The sequence below is a fragment of the Pleurodeles waltl genome, chromosome 7 (assembly GCF_031143425.1).
Source record: "Pleurodeles waltl isolate 20211129_DDA chromosome 7, aPleWal1.hap1.20221129, whole genome shotgun sequence".
Taxonomy (NCBI): domain Eukaryota; kingdom Metazoa; phylum Chordata; class Amphibia; order Caudata; family Salamandridae; genus Pleurodeles; species Pleurodeles waltl.
Window position 1 is genome coordinate 1553865807 of NC_090446.1, and position 27288 is coordinate 1553893094.

The window sequence follows — 27288 nt, forward strand, 5'->3', positions numbered from 1 at the left end:
CTCTCTTTCGCTCTCTCTCTTTCGCTCTCTCTTTCGCTCTCTCTCTTTCGCTCTCTCTCTCTCTCTCTCTTTCGCTCTCTCTCTCTCTTTCGCTCTCTCTCTTTCGCTCTCTCTCTTTCGCTCTCTCTCTTTCGCTCTCTCTCTTTCGCTCTCTCTTTCGCTCTCTCTTCGCGCTCTCTTTCGCTCTCTCTCTTTCGCTCTCTCTCTTTCGCTCTCTCTCTCTTTCGCTCTCTCTCTCTTTCGCTCTCTCTCTTTCGCTCTCTCTCTTTCGCTCTCTCTCTTTCGCGCTCTCTCTTTCGCTCTCTCTCTTTCGCTCTCTCTCTCTTTCGCTCTCTCTCTCTTTCGCTCTCTCTCTCTTTCGCTCTCTCTCTCTTTCGCTCTCTCTCTCTTTCGCTCTCTCTCTCTTTCGCTCTCTCTCTTTCGCGCTCTCTCTCTTTCGCTCTCTCTCTCTTTCGCGCTCTCTCTCTTTCGCGCTCTCTCTCTTTCGCTCTCTCTTTCGCTCTCTCTTTCGCTCTCTCTCTTTCGCTCTCTCTCTTTCGCGCTCTCTCTTTCGCGCTCTCTCTTTCGCGCTCTCTCTTTCGCTCTCTCTCTTTCGCTCTCTTTCGCTCTCTCTTTCGCTCTCTTCTTCTCGCTCTTTCTCGCTCTTTCGCTCTTTCGCTCTCTCTTTCGCTCTCTTTCGCTCTCTTTCTTTCGCTCTCTCTCTTTCGCTCTCTCTCTTTCGCTCTCTCTCTCTTTCGCTCTCTCTCTCTTTCGCTCTCTCTCTCTTTCGCTCTCTCTCTCTTTCGCTCTCTCTCTCTTTCGCTCTCTCTCTCTTTCGCTCTCTCTCTCTTTCGCTCTCTCTCTCTTTCGCTCTCTCTCTCTTTCGCTCTCTCTCTCTTTCGCTCTCTCTCTCTTTCGCTCTCTCTCTCTTTCGCTCTCTCTCTCTTTCGCTCTCTCTCTCTTTCGCTCTCTCTCTCTTTCTCTCTCTCTCTCTTTCTCTCTTTCTCTCTTTCTCTCGCTCTCTCTTTCGCTCTCTCTTTCGCTCTCTCTTTCGCTCTCTCTTTCGCTCTCTCTTTCGCTCTCTCTTTCGCTCTCTCTTTCGCTCTCTCTTTCTCTCTCTCTTTCGCTCTCTCTTTCGCTCTCTCTTTCGCTCTCTCTTTCTCTCTCTCTTTCGCTCTCTCTTTCTCTCTCTCTTTCGCTCTCTCTCTCTTTCGCTCTCTCTTTCGCTCTCTCTCTCTTTCGCTCTCTCTCTCTTTCGCTCTCTCTCTCTTTCGCTCTCTCTCTCTTCGCTCTCTCTCTCTTTCGCTCTCTCTCTTTCGCTCTCTCTCTCTTTCGCTCTCTCTCTTTCGCTCTCTCTTTCTCTCATTCGGACTTATTCAGTGAGATACTTTCCTTTCTCTAACTAGGCTTGTGCTATTGTTCTCCTTCTCCGTCTTACTCTTTCAGCCGTACCCTTCCCTGCTACTTCCCTCTTCCTCCGAGGATTAACTTTCTGTCTCGCGTTCTCTAGACCCTGCCCACACTTCTTTCAAGAGACTGTTCGCTTCCACAGCTCTCGCTCTCTCCCCAGTCGCTTGCTTCTTCCCCCTCGCTCTCTTGTTTACAATGGAGTGGACCCCTCACTGCCTCCTCCTCCCTCTGGGGATTGCTTCTGTCCCTCTCAGTGGATAGCCCACATACCACCTGTTGCTCTCTGAATAGGCTTTCCAAGGAATGTCTGTCAGTTGACTGTCTGGTTCCTTTCTTCCCCGAACATTCAGCACCCCCCTTCCTTACTCTTCATATTACCTGCTCACCCTCTCATTGAGTTGCTCCCTCTTACAATGTGTGACCTGTTCTTCTGTGTACACTGTTTATATTAATTTACAAACCAAGTACTGTAAACACATTGGCATTCTATGGAAATAACTCTACTTTTTGTTTTTAGGCTGACAAGCTCTTATCTCAAGATTTTGTGGTGATTCTAGAGGAAATTCTCACGTATTTACCTGGAAACCGTCAGATCCTGCTTTACTCTGCCACCTTCCCCATCAGTGTACAGAAATTCATGGTAATGATCCCACCTGCCCCTTCCAGCCTCCAGATGTTCACCGGTTTTTTGTCTGTGTTCTCTTAGGCTTCCTCCATTCTACTTGACGGAAGGCATGCCCACCCAGCTGTGGCTGCTACCAGGCTGTCTCTGCGTTAATCCAGCAGAATCGGGTGTAGATCCTCTTAGACATGATGCTTTTTCCTACCAAATAAGACATTAGCATTTTTCCATCTTGGTGCCAAATGCAAAGACAACTGATTTTGTTTGCAAGCATGATTACATGGGGGGTGGTGAAAGGGGGGGGGGGGGGCAGGGGCAGAGCACCGCCTTGTGGTGGGTAAAGGCATAGCAGGGAAAGGTCTGAAGTAACTGCTGGAAGGGACTCTAGTTCTGTCTGTGGTGAACTATCTATATGTTGGTAATTCCTGCAAGTATCCTGTCTCAAACGTTTGTCACTAGTACAATGTTTTTGTTGTTGTTTTTTTTGGGACTTAGAGCAGATATTTACAGAAACCTTATGAAATAAACCTGATGGACGAGCTCACCTTGAAAGGAATAACCCAGTACTACGCCTACGTGAACGAGCGGCAGAAAGTGCATTGCCTTAACACGCTATTCTCCCGGGTAAGAAAAATGCTTCCTTCCTGGAGAACTCTGCACTTTGCATCTCTTATACTTTCTCTCTTCCCAACTAATATTTTATTTTTATCTTTTTTGAACAATGTAATATTACCAAGCGGTTGCTACTTGGTAGTCATAGTTAGGATTCTGTTTCCATAGGAGCAGTTTTTTGTTTCCTTATAACTTTGGCACCATTTGACGAATTTTCACAACATGTTCAAAGAAAGTCTCATCCACCTCTGCTCCTTCCTGGAAAGTATAGGGGTCATCCATACAGTGGGGGCCAAGTAACAAAGGAGGGTGGGGGGGAGGGGGGGCGTCCAAAAACGTCTTTTTTTTCCCCATTTAATTTGCTGGATGAAAATTGTACAGCAGTACCTCAAACTGCCTAAAGGAGTCACATGGAATCTGACAGATAGCGAGACCCTGGTGTAAATCTCTTCAGTCTATGTAGCACACAGCGGCTGATCTGCAGAGCCGACAGATCTCCCGTTTTAGGACATGGGACTAAGCCCAGAGTCCTAGGGAAAGGGTGGAAGGGTAGGGATACCCTGTCTCCCTAGGCCTGCTGCTGGGGTTTCCTAGAAGAAGCACCCCGTCCCCCTCTTGGCTACATGGAGATATGGATTTAGTTTAGATTTTACCTACAGGCAGTCACCAGTAGGTATAGTTAGGACCCAGTTTTCATAGGAAAATCATTTTCTGCTAATAACTTGGACACCGTTTGACTAATCTTTATGACATTTTCAAAACTAGTTTGTCAGGATCTTTGTCCAGAAAGAGTGCTTTTTGTAATGTAAAAATCTGTTCAGTAGTTTGAGAAATAATAAAAAAATAAATAAAAAAAAAGACATATCTAGAGACGAAGTGGGGCCATAGATCCGGCAGCTTTTTTTTTTTTTTTGCCACAAATGTAATTTGCGAAGGATCCGTAGATCTGCAGCCATTTTTTTTAAAAAAAAGGAGTGGCTATCTGCGATATTCCTCAACCCCTTTCCCTAGGATTTTTGGCCCTAGGGACCCCATTCGTCAGGGCCTAGCCGTATTCAAAAAGGGTGAGGAGGGACACCAGCCGCAATTACAAAGGGGAGCCCTTGGGACTTCATCCTACAAGGGCGGCTTATATGCTGTGTCCCAAGATGCCTACCCCTGGGACATAGCGGTTTTCCTGCACGCACTAGTGTGGGCAGGGAAGCCTGTTGGCTCTTACTTGGCAGGAGCAATTTCAAAACTCCTGCCAAGCTGGAGGAAACCCCCAAGTCCGCTCCCTGTGGGTGGGAGCATTAAAAAAAAAAAAAAAACTCTCTGCCTACTGGGAGTGCTGCTGCGGGGTCCTGTGGCTCCTCTATGGGCTTCACCAATGTCTGGGTAACCACAATCTTTTTGGACCCACTAAAAAGTGAATAAATGACTGGCTCCAGCCAGGGGAGCTGGCAAAAGTTGGCCCACGATGGGTGCTGGCTGAGGCTGTGGGGGCTCTGGGACACCACCCCGAAGGCCACCAAACAAAACTTAAACTATGGGTTTCCGAGGTGGGACCCTGGACGGCCATAAAAGTATATATTTAATAAAAAAATTAAAGGAATAAATGGGCGACATGAGCCCCAAAGTAATTATAACTTGTGCCTTCGCCGTGCACTACTAAATACCCCACATATTGCAGCTCTTCTGTGACATCATTGTTTCCATGACTGCAACATCTGAATAACAACACTTCTGGCAAGACTGGGCATGGCGGGCACAAGTTACTTCTGTGTTTTTTTTTCATTTTATCTGACACTGTCACCTAACTATAATGTTCCTTTAACCTTTCTTCTTTTCAGTGTGTTCACCTTAAAAAGTTATTTGCACTCCAGTGCTTTTAAACATGGTTAATCCCATTTATTTGACTCTGCTGTCCGTGAGGCAACACAAATGTATTTTTCCAGACTCTCAGAATACGCTAAAACGGTGCTATAGAATGGTTAGTGCTTAGAATGGGTGCCTGATTCACCATTTTTATTTGTAGTTGCAAATCAACCAGTCGATCATCTTCTGTAACTCGACCCAGCGAGTAGAGCTTCTTGCTAGGAAGATCTCCCAGCTCGGTTATTCCTGCTTCTACATCCATGCCAAGATGATGCAGGTAAGTTCCCTGGGGGGGAAAGGAGGATCGGGTGGGGTTGGGGGTGTTTTAAATGTCTCATTTATACTGCACCCTGTGTCTGGAGTTGTTTTGAGAATGCAAGGGCTTCCCGTCTGCTTGTGTTTCTGTATTTAGAATGTGAATTTTAAACCTTTGAGTCACCATCCAAACTGTTTTGTTTCTTATTCATTTATTTTATCTGTTAACAATACTAATGTGCAGATCATTACACAGAGGCAGTTTCTTGGCAACCACAGTTGGCAAGGAATTAACCAGTGGAATGATACATTGCACCAGTGCAGCTCTTGATAGCACAATTCATTTATCCATAAAACAGTGGTGCTATTGAACGTACTGCCTTTGCAACACATGAAGTATCCTTTTAGAATTCTCTACAACCCAGACAGAGTGTGGGGATATCTGAGGTTCATGCATCCTCGCAAGGTACAGCAGGTGGAGTTCAGTCTTTCAGTTCGATAGTTCATGTTAGTGATACTATTTTGCAGTTATTCCTCTGAACATTTAAAGTGGCTGAGTATGTTTGAGGCCCTTCGAGATCCCTGGGTCTTGACGACAGCCACATCATTGCAGTGTGAGGTTTGGGTAGCTTGTTACAGTAGATGGGATCAGTCAGACTGTTTAGATTTCAGGAATCTGTCCCTTCTTCAGCAGCATGTCACATTTCTCTGAGCAAACAAGAGTGCCAAGGTGATGACTTTTATATGGAGTCCCTACATCCTTTACCCAGACCTGGAGGGCGTATCTGGAGTGCATTTGTGTAGTACATTCTGTCATGGTGATCAGGGCTGTCATGGTTTCACACTAGTGCTCCTGGCGCGTGCCTCAGGCCTATGCCAGATTTTTTTCCCAAAAAAATAAAAATTTGCTTCCGTGGCCGTATCACACATAATTTGTATCTACCTGTGACTGTTGATTCTGCATCCAAACTGCGCTTGTTTCACCTACTTCTGTTTCAGCATCAAGACGGTTACTCTTATTTGTGTGTCAGCATCTGCATTGTACTTGTATTTCTGCATCTGGACTGTATGTCTTGAACCTGCTTGTGATTCTGCGTCTGGGTCGTAGGGGTTACTTGTCTTTCTCCTTCTACATTGTGCTCTTGTAAAAAAAAAAAAAAAAAATCTACTCTACACTGTTAGAGGTACTAGGTATAGTGAATTATATGGAGGATTTTGACTCTTGCACACATTTCCTGAATAGCATGGCTTTTAAAAGAAGTGTCTGTTTTTCAGGAATACAGGAATCGTGTTTTCCATGACTTCCGGAATGGTCTGTGTCGGAATCTAGTCTGCACAGGTGAGTTTAGTATTTGTGCCCCGGCAGAGTGTGCATGGGCGAGGTTCTCGTGCAGGAATAATGGTGCACCGAAGTGGTCTAACACGTTTAAAACTTGTCTGGAACTAAATCACAATTCAGCTGTATATCAATTAAAAAGCTATATGGTCTTGTGCCGTCCTTAGTTTACTGGCCTCAGGCTGGCATGGCGTCTTCTGTCCATATACAGATGTTCTGTTTAGTCTTTGTACTCACACCAGTCTAGAAAAATGTAGCCAAGGAAGGCGGAGCTGACATAAATGTGCAAGGAAGAAGCTCATTGTTTTCTTGGTGGTTTAAATTTGCTCAGGCTCCATGTTTGCTCTGGTTCTTCGATAGAAGGCTTCTTTAAGAAGTATAGATGAGCAGTGCTGCTCCGTTAGCCACATCTTCGCTTTTATTCATCCCTTGAATTGCGGCTTTCTGATTGGTGACATCTGACGTTGTTGAATGTGTACATCCAACAAACATAAGACCTCATCGTGATTGCAGTGGTCATGCCAAGACGTAGGATGACATCAGGTCTTGTTATTAAGTCTGTCGTAAGCTAATCTAGCTGTTTCTGTGAAGACATATTCTGCCTGTTTTACTGAGCCCCCCCATTCAACAAAACAAGCGTTAATCTTGTGTTTCTGCATGTTTCTCCTGCCCATCAAAATTTTAAAGCAATCACCTAAGAGAAAGCATTTGTGAGGAGTACAACGTAATTTGGTGAAATAGTATTTCCTACAGTGAAAGCCCCCACTAGCATCACTGGAGCTGGTTTCCAGTCCAGTGACTGTAGGACTACATGCAGTGTGCCAGAAAAAATTCCCATGTTGAATTGTCTGAAATTCAATATAAATTCATTTTGTGTGCACCCAACGTCATTAAAACTACATTTTATGTGCTGTTTATTTTCCATTATTTGTATTTTCATCTCTAAACTCATTTTCCACATTTTTCTCAGTTTTGGTTTGTTTATTCACATTTTTCTGACATCCATCATAATGAGCAACAAAGTGTAAGATTTTGAAAATAAACCTAGTCCAGGGGTGTGGAATTTAATAAAATATCTACTTGTCCATCGGACAGGTTGATTCATAAATCTACTTGTCCTGTAGCAAAATCTACTTGTCCCTTTGGTGCCACGTAGTGCAGCAACAATTTACAACAGCAATCCAATTGTATAAGGGCTCTGATAATAGACTCTGATTATGCCATGGCTAATACTATAGTAGGGCTTGAACACTAGCAAATCCCTTATTTTGCCACCTGTCCACAGATGTACATACTGAGGCTGTAGGGAGCAGTAAGCAATAGTTCCAGGTTTGAAATGCCCTTTTGAGTCCGTGCAAACCTACAAACTTGCAGCTCTTCTCTGATTGTTTTCTGTACTGAGAAAGCTTGGAGATTTATTCCTGACGGGGGGGGGGGCGGTGTAATTGGAGGGAAAGCAAACTTATAAATGCTCAACAGATTTTCGCATGAGCAATTCTAGGCATACATATTTGCTTGAGCTAAAATGTAGTTCACAAATATTTTCTAGGAGTACCATGTCCTGGCCTAGGTCTGTAAATTCTTGGTGATTCATGAGTCGGAAATCTGCACTAATGCATGGCCACATACCATGGGTGCACGTTTGTGACTTTCTTTAAGAATTGGGCTCCTAATTAGGTCTGGTATTAACCAAGACCTTTTTGTTTTTATTAAAATTTGCACTCTCTCTCTCTCTCTCTCTCTCTCAAGCAATATCTCTCTATCAGTCTCTCTCTCCTCTTCACCATGAGTGACCGCATTCTGCTCTTTCACAAGGAGCACATTGCCACTCAAAGTATTCTTCTATCATGCTAGGAACTACTGTGGCAATGTGTGCTTTTGGAGACCAAAAAATATTTCTGTTTTTGCCAATGTTTCTTATGATAGTGGGGGCCCGGCATCTCCCATAACAATAAAGTTTTGCAAAAACCATGTCAAAGCAACACACACATTGACGAAAAAGGCTGATGACCATTGTCGAACCTACTGACTTTGACAATGCTTGTCTATTTTCATGTTTCCTAACTGGTTGCACTGCTATTTCCAACGTGGATATATGTTTTTAGAAATACTAGCATTTTACAAAATGATGCTTCAAAAAAATGGTACCTAAAATTTAACAGCACTTAGCAATTTTTTTAAGTCAACATTTTCATTTTGAAATCCCTGAATCCTCAATATTGTTTTCAAGCGTTTGCAGATATTTGCATCTAATCTGAGCGTGTTCTGAGACCATTATATGTAGCCTCTTTTTGTTCAACTTAGCAATCCTGTGTACACATTTGTCTACTGGAACTACAATCAGTAGTGCTGTCTGAGCTTACATTTCCTCCACATGCGCTCACCCTAATAACAAAGGCTTTGCATTAATGAACCATAAATACAAGTTCGAACACCATTAACACGTGGAAACAAATGTTACCTTTTTTATAGACAATGCCCTTCTCTGATCCATAATGTGGTAGGTAAACTGGCAACCAAAGAGTTTGTGCTGCAGGTGGTTGGGCCTACATGTCTCAAGGACAAAATAAATGATAGCTTATTGTCCTTGACCCCAATCAGTATGTCCTGGGCAACGGGCTATAAGAATTCCACACACCTGCATGTCAGCTAATATATCTATATACACAATTGCACATTTATTTCCTAAAGCAGTAGTTCTTAACCTGAGGTTCGTGGACCCCCTGAGGGTCCTCGACATTGAGGGTCTGTGACTGTTTGACAAAATTAAATAAGATTAATAAAGTATACATAATTAAAAAGCAAAATGTAAAATTGAACATTTTAAAAAGTTCTGTAAATATGAAGGAATTTGAAGTTGTACGCTTAAAAATAACTTGGTATCCTTACTTTGATTTGTAGGAGCAAGTTAGGTACCGAAGTTCAGCAAACAGTAGTATGGACAACTGATGACCTCAAATAACATCAGTTTACACACACAACAAAGCATACATTAGTATCAAAAACGACAAAGCCATATGCTTGAACTTGTCATATTGATTTGTCTTTTAGAAGTAAGTACCAAATTTTGTAACAATTTTGAGTTTTGTGTGTGTAGGAAGTTGGCTCTGTATGTGCTATTTCAAAGTAAGGAATAGTATGCACAGAGTCCAAGGGTTCCCCTTAGAGGTAAGATAGTGGCAAAAAGAGATAATACTAATGCTCTATTTTGTGGTAGTGTGGTCGAGCAGTAGGCTTATCAAAGGAGTAGTGTTAAGCATTTGTTGTACACACACAGGCAATAAATGAGGAACACACACTCAGAGACAATTCCAGGCCAATAGGTTTTTGTATAGAAAAATATATTTTTGTAGTTTATTTTAAGAACCACAGGTTCAAGATTTACATGTAATACTTTAAATGAAAGGTATTGCAGGTAGGTACTTTAGGAACTTTGAATTAGCAAAAAAGCATATACAGTGTTCACATAAATCACATATAGCTATTTTAAAACTAGACACAGTGCAATTTTCAACAGTTCCTGGGGGAGGTAAGTGTTTGTTAGTTTTGCAGGTAAGTAAACCACCTACAGGGTTCAAAGTTGGGTCCAAGGTAGCCCACCATTGGGGGTTCAGGGCAACCCCAAAGTTACCACACCAGCAGCTCAGGGCCGGTCGGGTGCAGAGGTCAAAGTGGTGCCCAAAACGCATAGGCTTCAAGGGAGAAGGGGGTGCCCCTGTTCCAGTCTGCCAGCTGGTAAGTACCCGCGTCTTCGGAGGGCAGACCAGGGGGGTTTTGTAGGGCACCAGGGGGGACACAAGTCCACACAGAAAGTACACCCTCAGCAGCACGGGGGCGGCCGGGTGCAGTGTGCAGACACGCGTCGAGTTTCAATTGGAATCAATGGGAGACCAAGGGGTCTCTTCAGCGATGCTGTGGTAGCCACCACCTGGGCAAGGGAGAGGGCCACCTGGGAGTCGCTCCTGCACTGGAGGTCGGATCCTTCAGGCCCTGGGGGCTGCGGTTGCAGAGTCTTTACCAGGCGTCGGATCTTAGAAGCAGGCAGTCGTGGTCAGGGGGAGCCTCGGGATTCCCTCTGCAGGTGTCGCTGTGGGGGCTGGGGGGGGGGGGGGGGGCAACTCTGGCTACTCATGGTCTTGCAGTCGCCGGGGAGTCCTCCCTGAAGTGATTGTTCTCCACAAGTCGAGCCGGGGGCGTCGGGTGCAGAGTGTCAAGTCTCACGCTTCTGGCGGGAAACGCAAGTTGTTTCAAAGTTGCTTCTTTGTAGCAAAGTCGCAGTCTTGGATGAACAGAGCCGCTGTCCTCTGGAGTTCTTGGTTCTTCTAGATGCAGGGTAGTCCTCTGAGGCTTCAGAGTTCGCTGGTCCCTGGGGAGAGCGTCGCTGGAGCAGTGTCTTTAGAAGTGGGGAGACAGGCGATAGAGCTGGGGCCAAAGCAGTTGGTGTCTCCGACTTCTCTGCAGGGTTTTTCAGCTTAGCAGTCCTCTTCTTCTTAGGTTGCAGGAATCTGAGTTCCTAGGTTCTGGGGAGCCCTTAATTACTAAATTTAAGGGCGTGTTTAGGTCTGAGGGGTTAGTAGCCAATGGCTACTAGCCCTGAGGGTGGGTACACCCTCTTTGTGCCCCCTCCCCTCAGGGAGGGGGGGCACATCCCTAATCCTATTGGGGGAATCCTCCATCTGCAAGATGGAGGATTTCTAAAAGTCAGAGTCACCTCAGCTCAGTACACCTTAGGGGCTGTCCTGACTGGCCAGTAACTCCTCCTTGTTTTTCTCATTATCTCCTCCGGCCTTGCCGCCAAAAGTGGGGCCGTGGCCGGAGGGGGCAGGCAACTCCACTAGCTGGAGTGCCCTGTGGTGCTGTAACAAAGGGGGTGAGCCTTTGAGGCTCACCGCCAGGTGTTACAGTTCCTGCAGGGGGAGGTGATAAGCATCTCCACCCAGTACAGGCTTTGTTACTAGCCACAGAGTGACAAAGGCACTCTCCCCATCTGGCCAGCTACATGTCTGGTGTGTGGCAGGCTGCTAGAACTAGTCAGCCTACACGGATAGTCGGTTAAGGTTTCAGGGGGCATCTCTAAGGTGCCCTCTGGGGTGTATGTTACAATAAAATGTACACTGGCATCAGTGTACATTTATTGTGCTGAGAAGTTTGATACCAAACTTCACAGTTTTCAGTGTAGCCATTATGGCGCTGTGGAGTTCGTGCATGACAGACTCCCAGACCATATACTCTTATGGCTACCCTGCACTTACAATGTCTAAGGTTTTGCTTAGACATTGTAGGGGCACAGTGCTCATGCACTTGTGCCCTCACCTATGGTATAGTGCACCCTGCCTTAGGGCTGTAAGGCCTGCTAGAGGGGTGACTTATCTATACTGCATAGACAGTGTGAGGTTGGCATTGGCACCCTGAGGGGAGTGCCTTGTCGACTTACTCGTTTTGTTCTCACCAGCACACACAAGCTGGCAAGCAGTGTGTCGGTGCTGAGTGAGGGGTCCCTAGGGTGGCATAATACATGCTGCATCCTGTAGGAAGTTGGCTCTGTATGCACTATTTCAAAGTAAGGAATAGTATGCACAGAGTCCAAGGGTTCCCCTTAGAGGTAAGATAGTGGCAAAAAGAGATAATACTAATGCTCTATTTTGTGGTAGTGTGGTCGAGCAGTAGGCTTATCAAAGGAGTAGTGTTAAGCATTTGTTGTACATACACACAGGCAATAAATGAGGAACACACACTCAGAGACAAATCCAGCCAATAGGTTTTGTTATAGAAAAATATCTTTTCTTAGTTTATTTTAAGAACCACAGGTTCAAATTCTACATGTAATATCTCATTTGAAAGGTATTGCAGGTAAGTACTTCAGGAACTTTAAATCATTACATTAGCATGTATACTTTTTACTTAAAACACAATAAGCTGTTTTAAAAGTGGACACTTAGTGCAATTTTCACAGTTCCTGGGGGAGGTAAGTTTTTGTTAGTTTTGTCAGGTAAGTAAATCACTTACAAGTCTCAGGTTTGGGTCCAAGGTAGCCCACCGTTGGGGGTTCAGAGCAACCCCAAAGTTACCACACCAGCAGCTCAGGGCCGGTCAGGTGTAGAGGTCAAAGAGGTGCCCAAAACGCATAGGCTTCAATGGAGAGAAGGGGGTGCCCCGGTTCCGGTCTGCCAGCAGGTAAGTACCCGCGTCTTCGGAGGGCAGACCAGGGGGGTTTTGTAGGGCACCGGGGGGGGACACAAGTCAGCACAAAAAGTACACCCTCAGCAGCGCGGGGGTGGCCGGGTGCAGTGTGCAAACACGCGTCGGGTTTTCAATGGTTTTCAATGAGAGATCAAGGGATCTCTTCAGCGTTGCAGGCAGGCAAGGGGGGGGCTCCTCGGGGTAGCCACCACCTAGGCAAGGGAGAGGGCCTCCTGGGGGTCACTCCTGCACAGGAGTTCCGTTCCTTTAGGTGCTGGGGGCTGCGGGTGCAGGGTCTTTTCCAGCCGTCGGGAAATGGAGTTCAGGCAGTCGGGGTCAGGGGGAGCCTCTGCAGGCGTCGCTGTGGGGGCTCAGGGGGGACAACTTTGGTTACTCACGGTCTCGGAGTCGCCGGAGGGTGCTCCCTGAGGTGTTGGTTCTCCACCAGTCGAGTCGGGGTCGCCGGGTGCAGTGTTGCAAGTCTCATGCTTCTTGTGGGGAGTTGCAGGGGTCTTTAAATCTGCTCCTTGAAACAAAGTTGCAGTTCTTGTGGAGCAGTGCCGCCGTCCTCGGGAGTTTCTTGTCTTTCTCGAAGCAGGGCAGTCCTCCGAGGATTCAGAGGTCGCTGGTCCCTTGGAAAGCGTCGCTGGAGCAGGTTTCTTTTGGAAGGCAGGAGACAGGCCGGTAGGACTGGGGCCAAAGCAGTTGGTGTCTTCTGTTCTTCCTCTGCAGGGGTTTTTCAGCTCAGCAGTCTTCTTCTTCAGGTAAGTTGCAGGAATCTAAATTCTTAGGTTTAGGGGAGCCCTTAAATACTAAATTTAAGGGCGTGTTTAGGTCTGGGGGGTTAGTAGCCAATGGCTACTAGCCCTGAGGGTGGGTACACCCTCTTTGTGCCTCCTCCCAAGGGGAGGGGGTCACATTCCTATCCCTATTGGGGGAATCCTCCTTCTACAAGATGGAGGATTTCTAAAAGTCAGAGTCACCTCAGCTCAGGACACCTTAGGGGCTGTCCTGACTGGCCAGTGACTCCTCCTTGTTTTTCTCATTATCTCTCCTGGACTTGCCGCCAAAAGTGGGGGCCGTGTCAAGGGGGTGGGCATCTCCACTAGCTGGAGTGCCCTGGGGCATTGTAACACGAAGCTTGAGCCTTTGAAGCTCACTGCTAGGTGTTACAGTTCCTGCAGGGGGGAGGTGTGAAGCACCTCCACCCAGAGCAGGCTTTGTTTCTGTCCTCAGAGAGCACAAAGGCTCTCACCGCATGAGGTCAGACACTCGTCTCTCAGCAGCAGGCTGGCACAGACCAGTCAGTCCTGCACTGAACAATTGGGTAAAATACAGGGGGCATCTCTAAGATGCCCTCTGTGTGCATTTTTTAATAAATCCAACACTGGCATCAGTGTGGGTTTATTATTCTGAGAAGTTTGATACTAAACTTCCCAGTATTCAGTGTAGCCATTATGGAGCTGTGGAGTTCGTTTTTGACAGACTCACAGACCATATACTCTTATGGCTACACTGCACTTGCAATGTCTAAGGTTTTGCTTAGACACTGTAGGGGCATAGTGCTCATGCACTGGTGCCCTCACCTATGGTATAGTGCACCCTGCCTTAGGGCTGTAAGGCCTACTAGAGGGGTGACTTATCTATACTGCATAGGCAGTGTGAGGTTGGCATGGCACCCTGAGGGGAGTGCCATGTCGACTTACTCGTTTTGTTCTCATCAGCACACACAAGCTGGCAAGCAGTGTGTCTGTGCTGAGTGAGGGGTCCCCAGGGTGGCATAAGATATGCTGCAGCCCTTAGAGACCTTCCCTGGCATCAGGGCCCTTGGTAACCAGGGGTACCAGTTACAAGGGACTTATCTGGGTGCCAGGGTTGTGCCAATTGTGGAGACAATGGTACATTTTAGGTGAAGGAACACTGGTGCTGGGGCCTGGTTAGCAGGGTCCCAGCACACTTCTCAGTCAAGTCAGCATCAGTATCAGGCAAAAAGTGGGGGGTAACTACAACAGGGAGCCATTTCTTTACACATCCCTTAGAGACCTTCCCTGGCATCAGGGCCCTTGGTACCAGGGGTACCAGTTACAAGGGACTTACCTGGATGCCAGGGTGTGCCAATTGTGGAAACAAAAGTACAGGTTAGGGAAAGAACACTGGTGCTGGGGCCTGGTTAGCAAGCCTCAGCACACTTTCAAATCCTAACTTGGCATCAGCAAAGGCAAAAAGTCAGGGGGTAACCATGCCAAGGAGGCATTTCCTTACAGTGTGTGTAATAAAGCATTTCCCAATTCATGTCTTTGTGTAATGTATCTTTGTGTTCGATGGCATCTGTCGCTGTAGATACGCATGTTTTGCAATAGCTCGCCATCTGGTGTTGGGCCGGAGTGTTACAAGTTGTTTTTCTTCGAAGAAGTCTTTCGAGTCACGGGACCGAGTGACTCCCTTTTGTCTCCATTGCGCATGGGCGTCGACTCCATCTTCGATTGTTTTTTTTTCCGCCATCGGGTTCGGACGTGTTCCTGTCGCTCCGAGTTTCGGAACAGAAAAATAGCTAATTTCAGAAGATTTTCGTCGGTATTGTTGCGTTCGGGGTCGGCGTAGTTAGATTCAACACCGCGTCTAAGATCGAAGAGCTCCGGTGCCCTTCGGGGTAATTTTTTCGATCCCCTGTCGGGGCCTGGTCGGCCCGACCGCGTGCAAAAGAACGCCGATGGAACGGACCCCGTTCCGTTTCTGTCCCAAATGCCACAATAAATACCCCTATACAGACCAACACTTGGTCTGCAACCTGTGCCTGTCACCTGAGCACAGCGAAGACACCTGCGAGGCCTGTCGTGCGTTCCGGTCCCGAAAAACTCTCCGAGACCGTCGAGCCAGAAGACTTCAGATGGCGTCCGCGCCGACAGCCCACCGGGAGTTCGAGGAACAAGAAGAGGAGGGATCCTTTTCGATCCAAGAATCGGACTCCGAAGGATTCGACGATACACAAACCGTGAGTAGGACGTCGAAAACCACTCAAAAGAAGACTTACAAGGCCCAGGGGACGCCACTGCCATCAGGCCATGGCTCGACCCATAAATTCGGTGACCGACCGTCGGCACCGAAAAAGGCCCATACAGTGCCGAGATCGTCCGACTCCGGTCGAGACACCGGCACGCAGCCTTCTCGGGACCGAGAAAGTGCTGGAGACAAGCATCGACACCGAGATACCGGTGTAGACACGGCTCAACGCCGAGACAGCGGCACCGAAGAAGATCGACGCCGAGAGGTTTCGGCCCCGAAAAAGAAAAAAGTCACCTCGGAGCCGAAAAAAGATGCAGACAGGGTTTCGGTGCCGAAACAAACTGCAACCGACCCAGTTTCAGGCTCTTATACAGAAGAGCACTCGCTAACCTCCCAAATGCAAAAGCATAGGTTTGAGGAAGAACTACACTCAACGGATGTAGACCATACGCAAAAGCGTATTTTCATACAGCAGGGGACAGGAAAAATAAGCACCCTTCCCCCTATTAGAAGAAAGAGAATATTGGAGTTCCAAACTGAACAAACACCACAAACAAAAGTGGTGAAAAAAGTTACCCCACCACCCTCTCCTCCACATGTGATTAACGTCTCACCAGCACAAACTCCATCACATTCCCCAGCTCACACCACCATGAGCCAGGGTGACCAAGATCAAGACGCATGGGACTTATACGACGCCCCAGTGTCAGATAACAGTCCGGAGGCATACCCTACGAAGCCATCTCCACCAGAGGACAGCACCGCGTATTCTCAAGTGGTGGCTAGAGCAGCACAATTTCACAATGTAAGCCTCCACTCAGAACAGGTCGAGGATGACTTTTTATTCAACACACTCTCCTCCACCCACAGCTCCTACCAAAGCCTGCCTATGCTCCCTGGTATGCTCCGGCACGCAAAAGAAATCTTTAAGGAGCCGGTCAAAAGTAGGGCAATCACACCAAGAGTGGGAAAAAAAGTATAAGGCGCCTCCTACAGACCCGGCTTTCATCACTACACAGCTGCCACCAGACTCTGTCGTTGTAGGAGCAGCTAGGAAAAGGGCCAACTCCCACACATCTGGAGATGCACCACCCCCAGATAAAGAAAGCCACAAGTTCGATGCAGCTGGTAAAAGAGTCGCAGCACAAGCTGCAAACCAGTGGCGCATCGCTAACTCCCAGGCACTACTTGCGCCCTATGACAGAGCCCATTGGGATGAGATGCAACATCTCATTGACCACCTGCCCAAGGACCTACAAAATAGGGCAAAACAAGTGGTTGAGGAGGGACAGACCATTTCCAACAACCAAATCCGCTCCTCCATGGACGCTGCAGATACAGCTGCACGGACAATTAATACATCTGTAACTATCAGAAGGCATGCATGGCTCCGAACGTCTGGATTTAAACCAGAGATTCAGCAAGCAGTTCTCAATATGCCTTTTAACGAAAAAGAACTGTTCGGTCCAGAAGTGGACACAGCGATTGAGAAACTCAAAAAAGACACGGACACTGCTAAAGCCATGGGCGCACTCTACTCCCCGCAGAGCAGAGGGAATTACAGCACATTCCGTAAAACACCCTTTAGAGGGGGGTTTCGGGGTCAAAGCACACAAGCCAGCACCTCACAGGCAACACCGTCCAGTTACCAGGGACAGTACAGAGGAGGTTTTCGGGGACAATATAGAGGAGGGCAATTCCCTAGGAATAGAGGAAAATTTCAAAGCCCCAAAACCCCTACTACTAAGCAGTGACTCACATGTCACTCACCCCCTCCACACAACACCAGTGGGGGGAAGAATAAGTCATTATTACAAAGCATGGGAGGAAATCACTACAGACACTTGGGTTCTAGCAATTATCCAACATGGTTATTGCATAGAATTTCTACAATTCCCTCCAAACATACCACCAAAAGCAAAAAATTTGACAAAATATCATTCCAATCTCCTGGAGATAGAAGTGCAGGCACTATTGCAAAAGAATGCAATCGAATTAGTGCCAAACACACAAATAAACACAGGAGTTTACTCACTGTACTTTCTGATACCAAAGAAGGACAAAACGCTGAGACCAATCCTAGACCTCAGAGTAGTGAACACTTTCATCAAATCAGACCACTTTCACATGGTCACACTACAAGAAGTTTTACCATTGCTAAAACTACACGACTACATGTCCACTTTAGACCTCAAGGACGCGTATTTCCATATACCAATACACCCATCGCACAGGAAATACCTAAGGTTTGTATTCAAAGGAATACATTACCAATTCAAGGTACTGCCTTTCGGATTAACAACCGCACCAAGAGTCTTTACCAAATGTCTAGCGGTAGTCGCTGCACACATCAGAAGGCAGCAAATACATGTGTTCCCATATCTAGACGACTGGCTAATCAAGGCCCATTCGTTAATAGAGTGCTCAAATCACACAAATCAGATCATACAAACCCTCTTCAAACTAGGGTTCACAGTCAACTTCGCAAAATCCAACATTCTGCCGTGCAAGGTACAACAATACCTAGGAGCCATAATAGACACAACAAAAGGAGTAGCCACTCCAAGTCCCCAAAGAATTCAAAATTTCAACACCATCATACAACGCATGTATCCAACACAAAAGATACAAGCAAAGATGATATTACAACCCCTAGGCATGATGTCTTCATGCATAGCCATTGTCCCAAACGCAAGACTGCACATGAGGCCCTTACAACAGTGCCTAGCATCACAGTGGTCTCAAGCACAGGGTCACCTTCTAGATCTGGTGTTAATAGACCGCCAAACTTACCTCTCGCTTCTGTGGTGGAACAACATAAATTTAAACAAGGGGCGGCCTTTCCAAGACCCAGTGCCACAATACGTAATAACAACAGATGCTTCCATGACAGGGTGGGGAGCACACCTCGATCAACACAGCATACAAGGACAATGGAACGTACATCAAACAAAACTGCATATAAATCACCTAGAACTACTAGCAGTTTTTCAAGCACTAAAAGCTTTCCAACCAATAATAGTTCACAAATACATTCTCGTCAAGACAGACAACATGACAACAATGTATTATCTAAACAAGCAAGGGGGGACACACTCCACGCAGTTAAGCCTGCTAGCACAAAAAATTTGGCGTTGGGCAATTCACAACCAAATTCGCCTAATAGCACAATTTATACCAGGGATCCAAAATCAACTCGCAGACAACCTCTCTCGAGATCACCAACAGGTCCACGAATGGGAAATTCACCCCCAAATTCTGAACACCTATTTCAAACTCTGGGGAACACCTCAAATAGACTTGTTTGCGACGAAGGAGAACGCAAAATGCCAAAACTTCGCATCCAGATACCCACACAAACAGTCCCTAGGCAATGCCCTATGGATGAACTGGTCAGGGATATTTGCTTACGCTTTTCCTCCTCTCCCTCTCCTTCCTTACCTGGTAAACAAACTCAGTCAAAACAAACTCAAACTCATATTGATAGCACCAACTTGGGCAAGGCAACCCTGGTACAGAACGCTGCTAGACCTATCAGTAGTACCCTACATCAAATTGCCCAACAGGCCAGATCTGTTGACACAACACAACCAAAAGATCAGACACCCAGATCCAGCATCGCTGAATCTAGCAATCTGGCTCCTGAGATCCTAGAATTCGGGCACTTACAACTTACCCAAGAATGTATGGAAGTCATAAAGCAAGCCAGAAGGCCATCCACCAGGCACTGCTATGCAAGTAAATGGAAGAGGTTTGTTTGCTACTGCCATATTAATCAAATACAACCTTTACACACAACTCCAGAACATGTAGTGGGCTACTTGCTTCACTTACAAAAATCTAACCTGGCTTTCTCTTCCATTAAAATACACCTTGCAGCAATATCTGCATACCTGCAGACTACCTATTCAACTTCCCTATATAAGATACCAGTCATTAAAGCATTCATGGAGGGCCTTAGGAGAATTATACCACCAAGAACACCACCTGTTCCTTCATGGAACCTAAATGTTGTCCTAACTAGACTTATGGGTCCACCTTTTGAACCCATGCACTCCTGCGAAATACAGTTCCTAACCTGGAAGGTTGCATTTCTCATCGCCATTACTTCCCTAAGAAGAGTAAGCGAGATTCAGGCGTTTACAATACAAGAACCTTTTATACAACTACACAAGAATAAGGTCGTCCTAAGGACTAATCCTACATTTTTGCCAAAGGTTATTTCACCGTTCCATCTAAATCAAACAGTGGAACTTCCAGTGTTCTTTCCACAGCCAGATACCGTAGCTGAAAGGGCACTACATACATTAGATGTCAAAAGAGCATTGATGTATTACATTGACAGAACAAAGAACATCAGAAAGACTAAACAACTATTTATTGCATTTCAAAAACCTCATGCAGGAAACCCAATATCAAAACAAGGTATAGCCAGATGGATAGTTAAATGCATCCAAATCTGCTACCTTAAAGCTAAAAGACAGCTGCCCATTACACCAAGGGCACACTCAACCAGAAAGAAAGGTGCTACCATGGCCTTTCTAGGAAACATCCCAATGCAAGAAATATGTAAGGCAGCCACATGGTCTACGCCTCACACATTCACTAAGCACTACTGTGTAGATGTGTTAACTGCACAACAAGCCACAGTAAGTCAAGCTGTATTAAGAACATTATTTCAAACTACTTCAACTCCTACAGGCTGAGCCACCGCTTTTGGGGAGATAACTGCTTACTAGTCTATGCAAAACATGCGTATCTACAGCGACAGATGCCATCGAACTGAAAATGTCACTTACCCAGTGTACATCTGTTCGTGGCATCAGTCGCTGTAGATTCGCATGTGCCCACCCGCCTCCCCGGGAGCCTGTAGCAGTTTGGAAGTTACCTTCAACTATTTGTATATGTATCATCTCAACCTTAAATAGGTACATACTTAGTCACTCAATTGCATGGGCACTATTACTACAATTCAACTCCTTCCTCACCCTCTGCGGGGAAAAACAATCGAAGATGGAGTCGACGCCCATGCGCAATGGAGACAAAAGGAGGAGTCACTCGGTCCCGTGACTCGAAAGACTTCTTCGAAGAAAAACAACTTGTAACACTCCGGCCCAACACCAGATGGCGAGCTATTGCAAAACATGCGAATCTACAGCGACTGATGCCACGAACAGATGTACACTGGGTAAGTGACATTTTCATTCTGTAGTTTTGTGTATTCGTTTGAGGTTGATTCTATGAATTGCTTAGATGGTGGTCCCTGAAGTACAGCAGTCAATTATTGACAGTCCCTAGAAGTCAAAATGTTAAGAATCGCTCTCCTATAGTAATTTACATTTTTCAATAACCTAATGAATAGCAAATGATTCTGTACTGACGGCGCCTGGAAAGTTTAGGAAACAGGACCTCCCGCACCTGCAGGCAGAGAGCTTTGTCGCTACAGCACCCTGACCTCTGCTATAGAGACCCTTTCAGACTGACACGCACCTCTGACAGAGTAGCGCCATATCACGTAAGACTTACTGGTTCTGAATATTACAAAGCAGCTGTGTCTTCAGTGTCAAGACTCTGCATCCAGAGAAGCCACTCGCCAGATCTAAGCATTCTGAAGCTGCTGGTACATGAGGTTTATGCACAACAAGAAAAGCGAGACGTGGCCAAGTTACAAAGGAGTAAGGGTGCAATATTCTTGTTTGAGAGAAGAGACTCAAAGAAAATACAGGTCCAAGAGTGGTCAGAAACAGCGACATTTGGCAAAGGAGGAAACACTGTTTGCTGCGCTGCTGTCTGATATTCCTGCATCTTGAAATCTAATTCTTGAAGTGAATTTTGCCCAACTCTCTGCCTTTGTGGCTTCCACCTCATGGCCCGGGTCATGGTAACATCTGGCTTCTTTCTTGTTCCTTAACCCACGATTGGCTCTTAACTAGGACCCCAGCAAGGTACCTTGCCCACGTCCAGTCTTTCATCTCTACTAGTCCTTTGGTGGCGTTGAAAGGAGCTTCCAAACGTCTCTGCTGATCTGGCCCGTGACCAGCACGCACTCAAGGCTGTGGCGGCAAATCTCGCTCACTTACAGAATGAGCTGCCCTTGGAGGCCGGGCTTTGTTATCTTCTAGTGTCCGCGTTATCTTTTTATCCTTTGTGCCATGTGATTGGTTTTCATATCTCACAACTGCAAGAGTGAGTTTACTGTTATCTGTAGTTCAAACCCTTCTATGTCTGAGAAGTCCATAGAATAATATATCCTTACTTTTCAAGTGAACCATCAGACAGAGATACTTTACTGAACTTGTCCTTTCTCTCGAAGACCACTTTTTAAATATTTGCAGTGAGTTTATAGTAAAGTCCCTCCCTCTTCAGACGCTTTCAAATGACAAAAAGACTCTAACGATTGGGGGTCCTCGGCAAAATGAAAGCATCCCCACAGATAATAATTTGAATACACCCTGGCTTCTAAACTTAGCGAACAGAAAGGTGCGCGACACAGTTCATACCAGAACTGCTGGGGTAGGGGCTGTTAGTGTTCCAAGTGCTCAGCAAACCGTTGACAAGTTGTGTTTCCAATCCAAATCCTTGGATGCTTTGCAGTAAACTAAGCCATGTGTAACTCATTAGTTTCAGAGCACAAGCAGGCCATGTTCACATGCACTTGTGCGTTTCTGAAAGGAAACGCAGTGAAATAATTAGTGATCCCTTGCACCAACAACACTGACAGCCATACGCTGCTAATAATATCTCCTGAATCCCAGGGTGCTGTCCAGATCAGAATAGGCATGAAACTTGTTCACATGTTCAATCAGATTTGAATGTTTTTCAAATTGTTTACCCTCTGATCCTGAACTGTGTGAACAATTTCGAAATTAACAGTTGGGATCGACATAAAATTACCCCTTTCTGGTGCAAAAACCTCAAACTCCTGCACTGACCGAGCCAAACTACAATGTGCTTAATTTATATCCTTATATCTGGTTTAGTAGAATTCCATCCAGCAATTTTTGCTGTAACACTTTGCAAAGGCGTCTGTGAAATTTCTATTGAAAAGCTCTTACAGAATGTTTGTAAATGCTCATTGTTCAGAAAAGTAGGCAAAGTCTGATCTCTAACAAAAAGCTAAACAGGCAAAATACAGTTTAAATGTGGGCTCCACAGTGAGGTTCATGAATGAAGTGCCATTCGTCCAGGCAAAAGGCCTGAGAGAGATCTAATGCATTGAAATTTAAATAGTTTCCTATTTTAGGGCTCTGCGCAAAAATATCACAAAATAAAGATTCAGCAGTTGACACATATATGGCGGCAATCTTAAAGTTCTCAAAGCAGGAGACAGAGGCTTCTCTCTGGCCTCTTGTTTGTCTTTCCCATGTATACCAACTTTTCCTGTAGATTCTCCCTAAAATTCCTTTAAACCTATGTATGGTGTAGCAGTGACCTGCTGTCAAGTTTTTATTTTCTTCTTTTTAAAAAAAAAAAAAAAATTATTTCTTTATTTTTTTCCCCCAGATCTCTTCACTCGAGGAATTGATATTCAAGCTGTGAATGTTGTAATCAATTTTGACTTCCCGCGGAATGCAGAAACCTATCTTCACCGCATTGGCAGATCTGGTAAGTGCAGACAGCCGGCGCCTTGACTGTCCCTCATGAGTGTCTTTGAGTTCTATGTGAATGACGTGCCCTTACTCCAGTGAGAGAATTGACTCTCTATGATTTAACTGGACTGAATGCTGGGGAAGCAGGCCAGGCAGTTGGTCAGTGGGTGTTTGCTGCTGTCAGTTTCTGCGCAGTTTCTTTGGATCTCACACCTGTGGTGTGAGCCTTTGTGCTCTTGGGCACCTGATTGTAGAGTGGGCTTCTCTACCCTTGCAATACTTTGACTGTGGTGCGAGTGTCTGCCTCAATCTGGAGGTTTGACTGTGGAATGAGCTTCTGCCTCTGAGGGCATGACTATGAAATGATCTGGCCCTCTTTGGGCTGGAGTGAGTTTCTGCCTCCTTGGGATGGTTTGACTGAAGAATAAGCTCCTGTCTCCTTGGGATAGACTGAATGTGACATGAGTAAGTGTAGGGAGCTGGCCCTTTATGTGGTATGTGAATACTTTGTAAAGGGTCCAGGGGTTCCCTACTGGGGGCGTGGTTAGCAGGAACTCAGTGCACTTTCAGTCCAAATCACATCAGATACCAGGCAGAAAGTGGGAGAGGGTAACCATGTCAAAAAAAGGCACTTTTCTACAGCAAGTGTCTTCCTCCTTGAGTTGGCATGTCTATGGTGTAGGATACTGCAGCTGTGGAATGCTCAGAGTATGGAATGAGCTTCTGCTTCTGTGCTGGTCTGACTGTAAAATGAGCCGTATCTCCTTGGCTTGGTGTGTCTGCGGAGTGAGCTTCTGCCTCCTTGGGATGGTGTGCCTGTTGAGTGAGCTTCTGCCTCCTTGGGATGGTGTGCCTGTTGAGTGAGCTGCTGTCTCCCTGGGGTGGTGTGCCTGTGCAGTGAGCTGCTGTCTCCCTGGGGTGGTGTGCCTGTGCAGTGAGCTGCTGTCTCCCTGGGGTGGTGTGCCTGTGCAGTGAGCTGCTGTCTCCCTGGGGTGGTGTGCCTGTGGAGTGAGCTGCTGTCTCCCTGGGGTGGTGTGCCTGTGGAGTGAGCTGCTGTCTCCCTGGGGTGGTGTGCCTGTGGAGTGAGGAGTGAGCTGCTGTCTCCCTGGGGTGGTGTGCCTGTGGAGTGAGCTGCTGTCTCCTTGGGGTGGTGTGCCTGTGGAGTGAGCTGCTGTCTCCCTGGGGTGGTGTGCCTGTGGAGTGGGCTGCTGTCTCCCTGGGGTGGTGTGCCTGTGGGGTGGGCTGCTGTCTCCCTGGGGTGATGTGCCTGTGGAGTGAGCTGCTGTCTCCCTGGGGTGGTGTGCCTGTGGAGTGAGCTGCTGTCTCCCTGGGGTGGTGTGCCTGTGGAGTGAGGAGTGAGCTGCTGTCTCCCTGGGGTGGTGTGCCTGTGGAGTGAGGAGTGAGCTGCTGTCTCCCTGGGGTGGTGTGCCTGTGGAGTGAACTGCTGTCTCCTTTGGGTGGTATGCCTGTGGAGTGAGCTGCTGTTTCCTTGGGGTGGTGTGCCTGTGGAGTGAGCTGCTGTCTCCCCGGGGTGGTGTGCCTGTGGAGTGAGCTGCTGTCTCCCCGGGTTGGTGTGCCTGTGGAGTGAGCTGCTGTCTCCCCGGGGTGGTGTGCCTGTGGAGTGAGCTGCTGTCTCCCCGGGGTAGTGTACCTGTGGAGTGAGCTGCTGTCTCCCTGGGGTGGTGTGCCTGTGGAGTGAGCTGCTGTCTCCCTGGGGTGGTGTGCCTGTGGAGTGAGCTGCTGTCTCCCCGGGGTGGTGTGCATGTGGAGTGAGCTGCTGTCTCCCCGGGGTGGTGTGCCTGTGGAGTGAGCTGCTGTCTCCCTGGGGTGGTGTGCCTGTGGAGTGAGCTGCTGTCTCCCTGGGGTGGTGTGCCTGTGGAGTGAGGAGTGAGCTGCTGTCTCCCTGGGGTGGTGTGCCTGTGGAGTGAGGAGTGAGCTGCTGTCTCCCTGGGGTGGTGTGCCTGTGGAGTGAGGAGTGAGCTGCTGTCTCCCTTGGGTGGTGTGCCTGTGCAGTGAGCTGCTGTCTCCCTGGGGTGGTGTGCCTGTGCAGTGAGCTGCTGTCTCCCTGGGGTGGTGTGCCTGTGCAGTGAGCTGCTGTCTCCCTGGGGTGGTGTGCCTGTGCAGTGAGCTGCTGTCTCCCTGGGGTGGTGTGCCTGTGCAGTGAGCTGCTGTCTCCTTGGGGTGGTGTGCCTGTGCAGTGAGCTGCTGTCTCCCCGGGGTGGTGTGCCTGTGGAGTGAGGAGTGAGCTGCTGTCTCCCCGGGGTGGTGTGCCTGTGGAGTGAGCTGCTGTCTCCTTGGGGTGGTGTGCCTGTGGAGTGAGCTGCTGTCTCCCTGGGGTGGTGTGCCTGTGGAGTGAGCTGCTGTTTCCTTGGGGTGGTGTGCCTGTGGAGTGAGCTGCTGTCTCCCCGGGGTGGTGTGCCTGTGGAGTGAGCTGCTGTCTCCCCGGGTTGGTGTGCCTGTGGAGTGAGCTGCTGTCTCCCCGGGGTGGTGTGCCTGTGGAGTGAGCTGCTGTCTCCCCGGGTTGGTGTGCCTGTGGAGTGAGCTGCTGTCTCCCTGGGGTGGTGTGCCTGTGGAGTGAGCTGCTGTCTCCCCGGGGTGGTGTGCATGTGGAGTGAGCTGCTGTCTCCCCGGGGTGGTGTGCCTGTGGAGTGAGCTGCTGTCTCCCTGTGGTGGTGTGCCTGTGGAGTGAGCTGCTGTCTCCCTGGGGTGGTGTGCCTGTGGAGTGAGGAGTGAGCTGCTGTCTCCCTGGGGTGGTGTGCCTGTGGAGTGAGGAGTGAGCTGCTGTCTCCCTTGGGTGGTGTGCCTGTGGAGTGAGCTGCTGTCTCCCTGGGGTGGTGTGCCTGTGCAGTGAGCTGCTGTCTCCCTGGGGTGGTGTGCCTGTGCAGTGAGCTGCTGTCTCCCTGGGGTGGTGTGCCTGTGCAGTGAGCTGCTGTCTCCCTGGGGTGGTGTGCCTGTGCAGTGAGCTGCTGTCTCCCTGGGGTGGTGTGCCTGTGCAGTGAGCTGCTGTCTCCCTGGGGTGGTGTGCCTGTGCAGTGAGCTGCTGTCTCCCTGGGGTGGTGTGCCTGTGCAGTGAGCTGCTGTCTCCCTGGGGTGGTGTGCCTGTGCAGTGAGCTGCTGTCTCCCTGGGGTGGTGTGCCTGTGCAGTGAGCTGCTGTCTCCCTGGGGTGGTGTGCCTGTGCAGTGAGCTGCTGTCTCCTTGGGGTGGTGTGCCTGTGCAGTGAGCTGCTGTCTCCCCGGGGTGGTGTGCCTGTGGAGTGAGGAGTGAGCTGCTGTCTCCCCGGGGTGGTGTGCCTGTGGAGTGAGCTGCTGTCTCCTTGGGGTGGTGTGCCTGTGCAGTGAGCTGCTGTCTCCCCGGGGTGGTGTGCCTGTGGAGTGAGGAGTGAGCTGCTGTCTCCCCGGGGTGGTGTGCCTGTGCAGTGAGGTGCTGTCTCCTTGGGGTGGTGTGCCTGTGGAGTGAGCTGCTGTCTCCCTGGGGTGGTGTGCCTGTGGAGTGAGCTGCTGTCTCCCTGGGGTGGTGTGCCTGTGGAGTGAGCTGCTGTCTCCCTGGGGTGGTGTGCCTGTGGAGTGAGCTGCTGTCTCCCTGGGGTGGTGTGCCTGTGGAGTGAGCTGCTGTCTCCCTGGGGTGGTGTGCCTGTGGAGTGAGCTGCTGTCTCCCTGGGGTGGTGTGCCTGTGGAGTGTACTTCTGCCTCTGATAACCTGACTATGAGCTGCTGACTGCTACTGCCTCCCTGGGATGGTTCGACTATGGAGTCGGCTCTTCCTCCTTGGAGTGACATGACTATGGTGTAGTCGTCTGTTTCCTTGGGATGATTTGAAGATGGAGTGAGCTTCTGCTCCTAGGATGGTCTGACTGTAGAATGAGCCCTTTCACCTTGGTTTGGTCTGGTTGTGATGTGAGGTGTTTTTCTGTGAGTTGTTCCAGTTGTCGTTCAAAACCAGACTCCTCAGAGTGGATGCTGCACTTCTCCTCAAGCATCTCCTCCCAAATGGATCCCTCTGCCTGTGTGTGAAATGTGGCACACCTTCTCTAGAGATCTTTTCTCTTTTTGCACACTGCTTCACGCCACTTCTGCAATGAAGAATGGCTACTTGGTTGAATGAATCACTATTACTAGTTTAATTATGCATTTATTAATGATGGTTTCCTTTATCACAGGATCTGCAAACATTCAGTCAGGTAAAGCGGTCGGTGGGAGAACTGAAGTATTCGTTCTAATAACTGATTCTTCAGACTAGCATGTTTTTAAAGTATATGAGCATCTGCTTCCAGGGTCCGTTCTTTGGCTAAAGGGCGAATGTGAAAAAAAAAGTGGCATCCAGCCTGAAATAACTTGTCTACTTGTTTTTAAGAGAATCAGACATATCTATTTATCATTAGAATTTATTTTGTGGTGCACACTGATTTCTGGTGGGAGTTGGCTCCTTGAAAACAAGTTTTCAACGG

At 47.8% G+C, this 27288-nt stretch overlaps 1 protein-coding gene across 1 annotated transcript in view; it reads left to right on the plus strand.

Annotated features, from left to right (window-relative positions):
* LOC138247114 (probable ATP-dependent RNA helicase ddx6) overlaps positions 1–27288 on the plus strand; it is an 80124-nt gene that overhangs the window by 29271 nt on the left and 23565 nt on the right. Inside the window, exons 8-12 of the mRNA XM_069201859.1 lie at positions 1907–2029; positions 2507–2635; positions 4641–4757; positions 6011–6074; positions 22758–22859. Of these exons, the coding sequence (XP_069057960.1) occupies positions 1907–2029; positions 2507–2635; positions 4641–4757; positions 6011–6074; positions 22758–22859 (535 nt within the window). The remainder of the gene's footprint in view (positions 1–1906; positions 2030–2506; positions 2636–4640; positions 4758–6010; positions 6075–22757; positions 22860–27288) is intronic.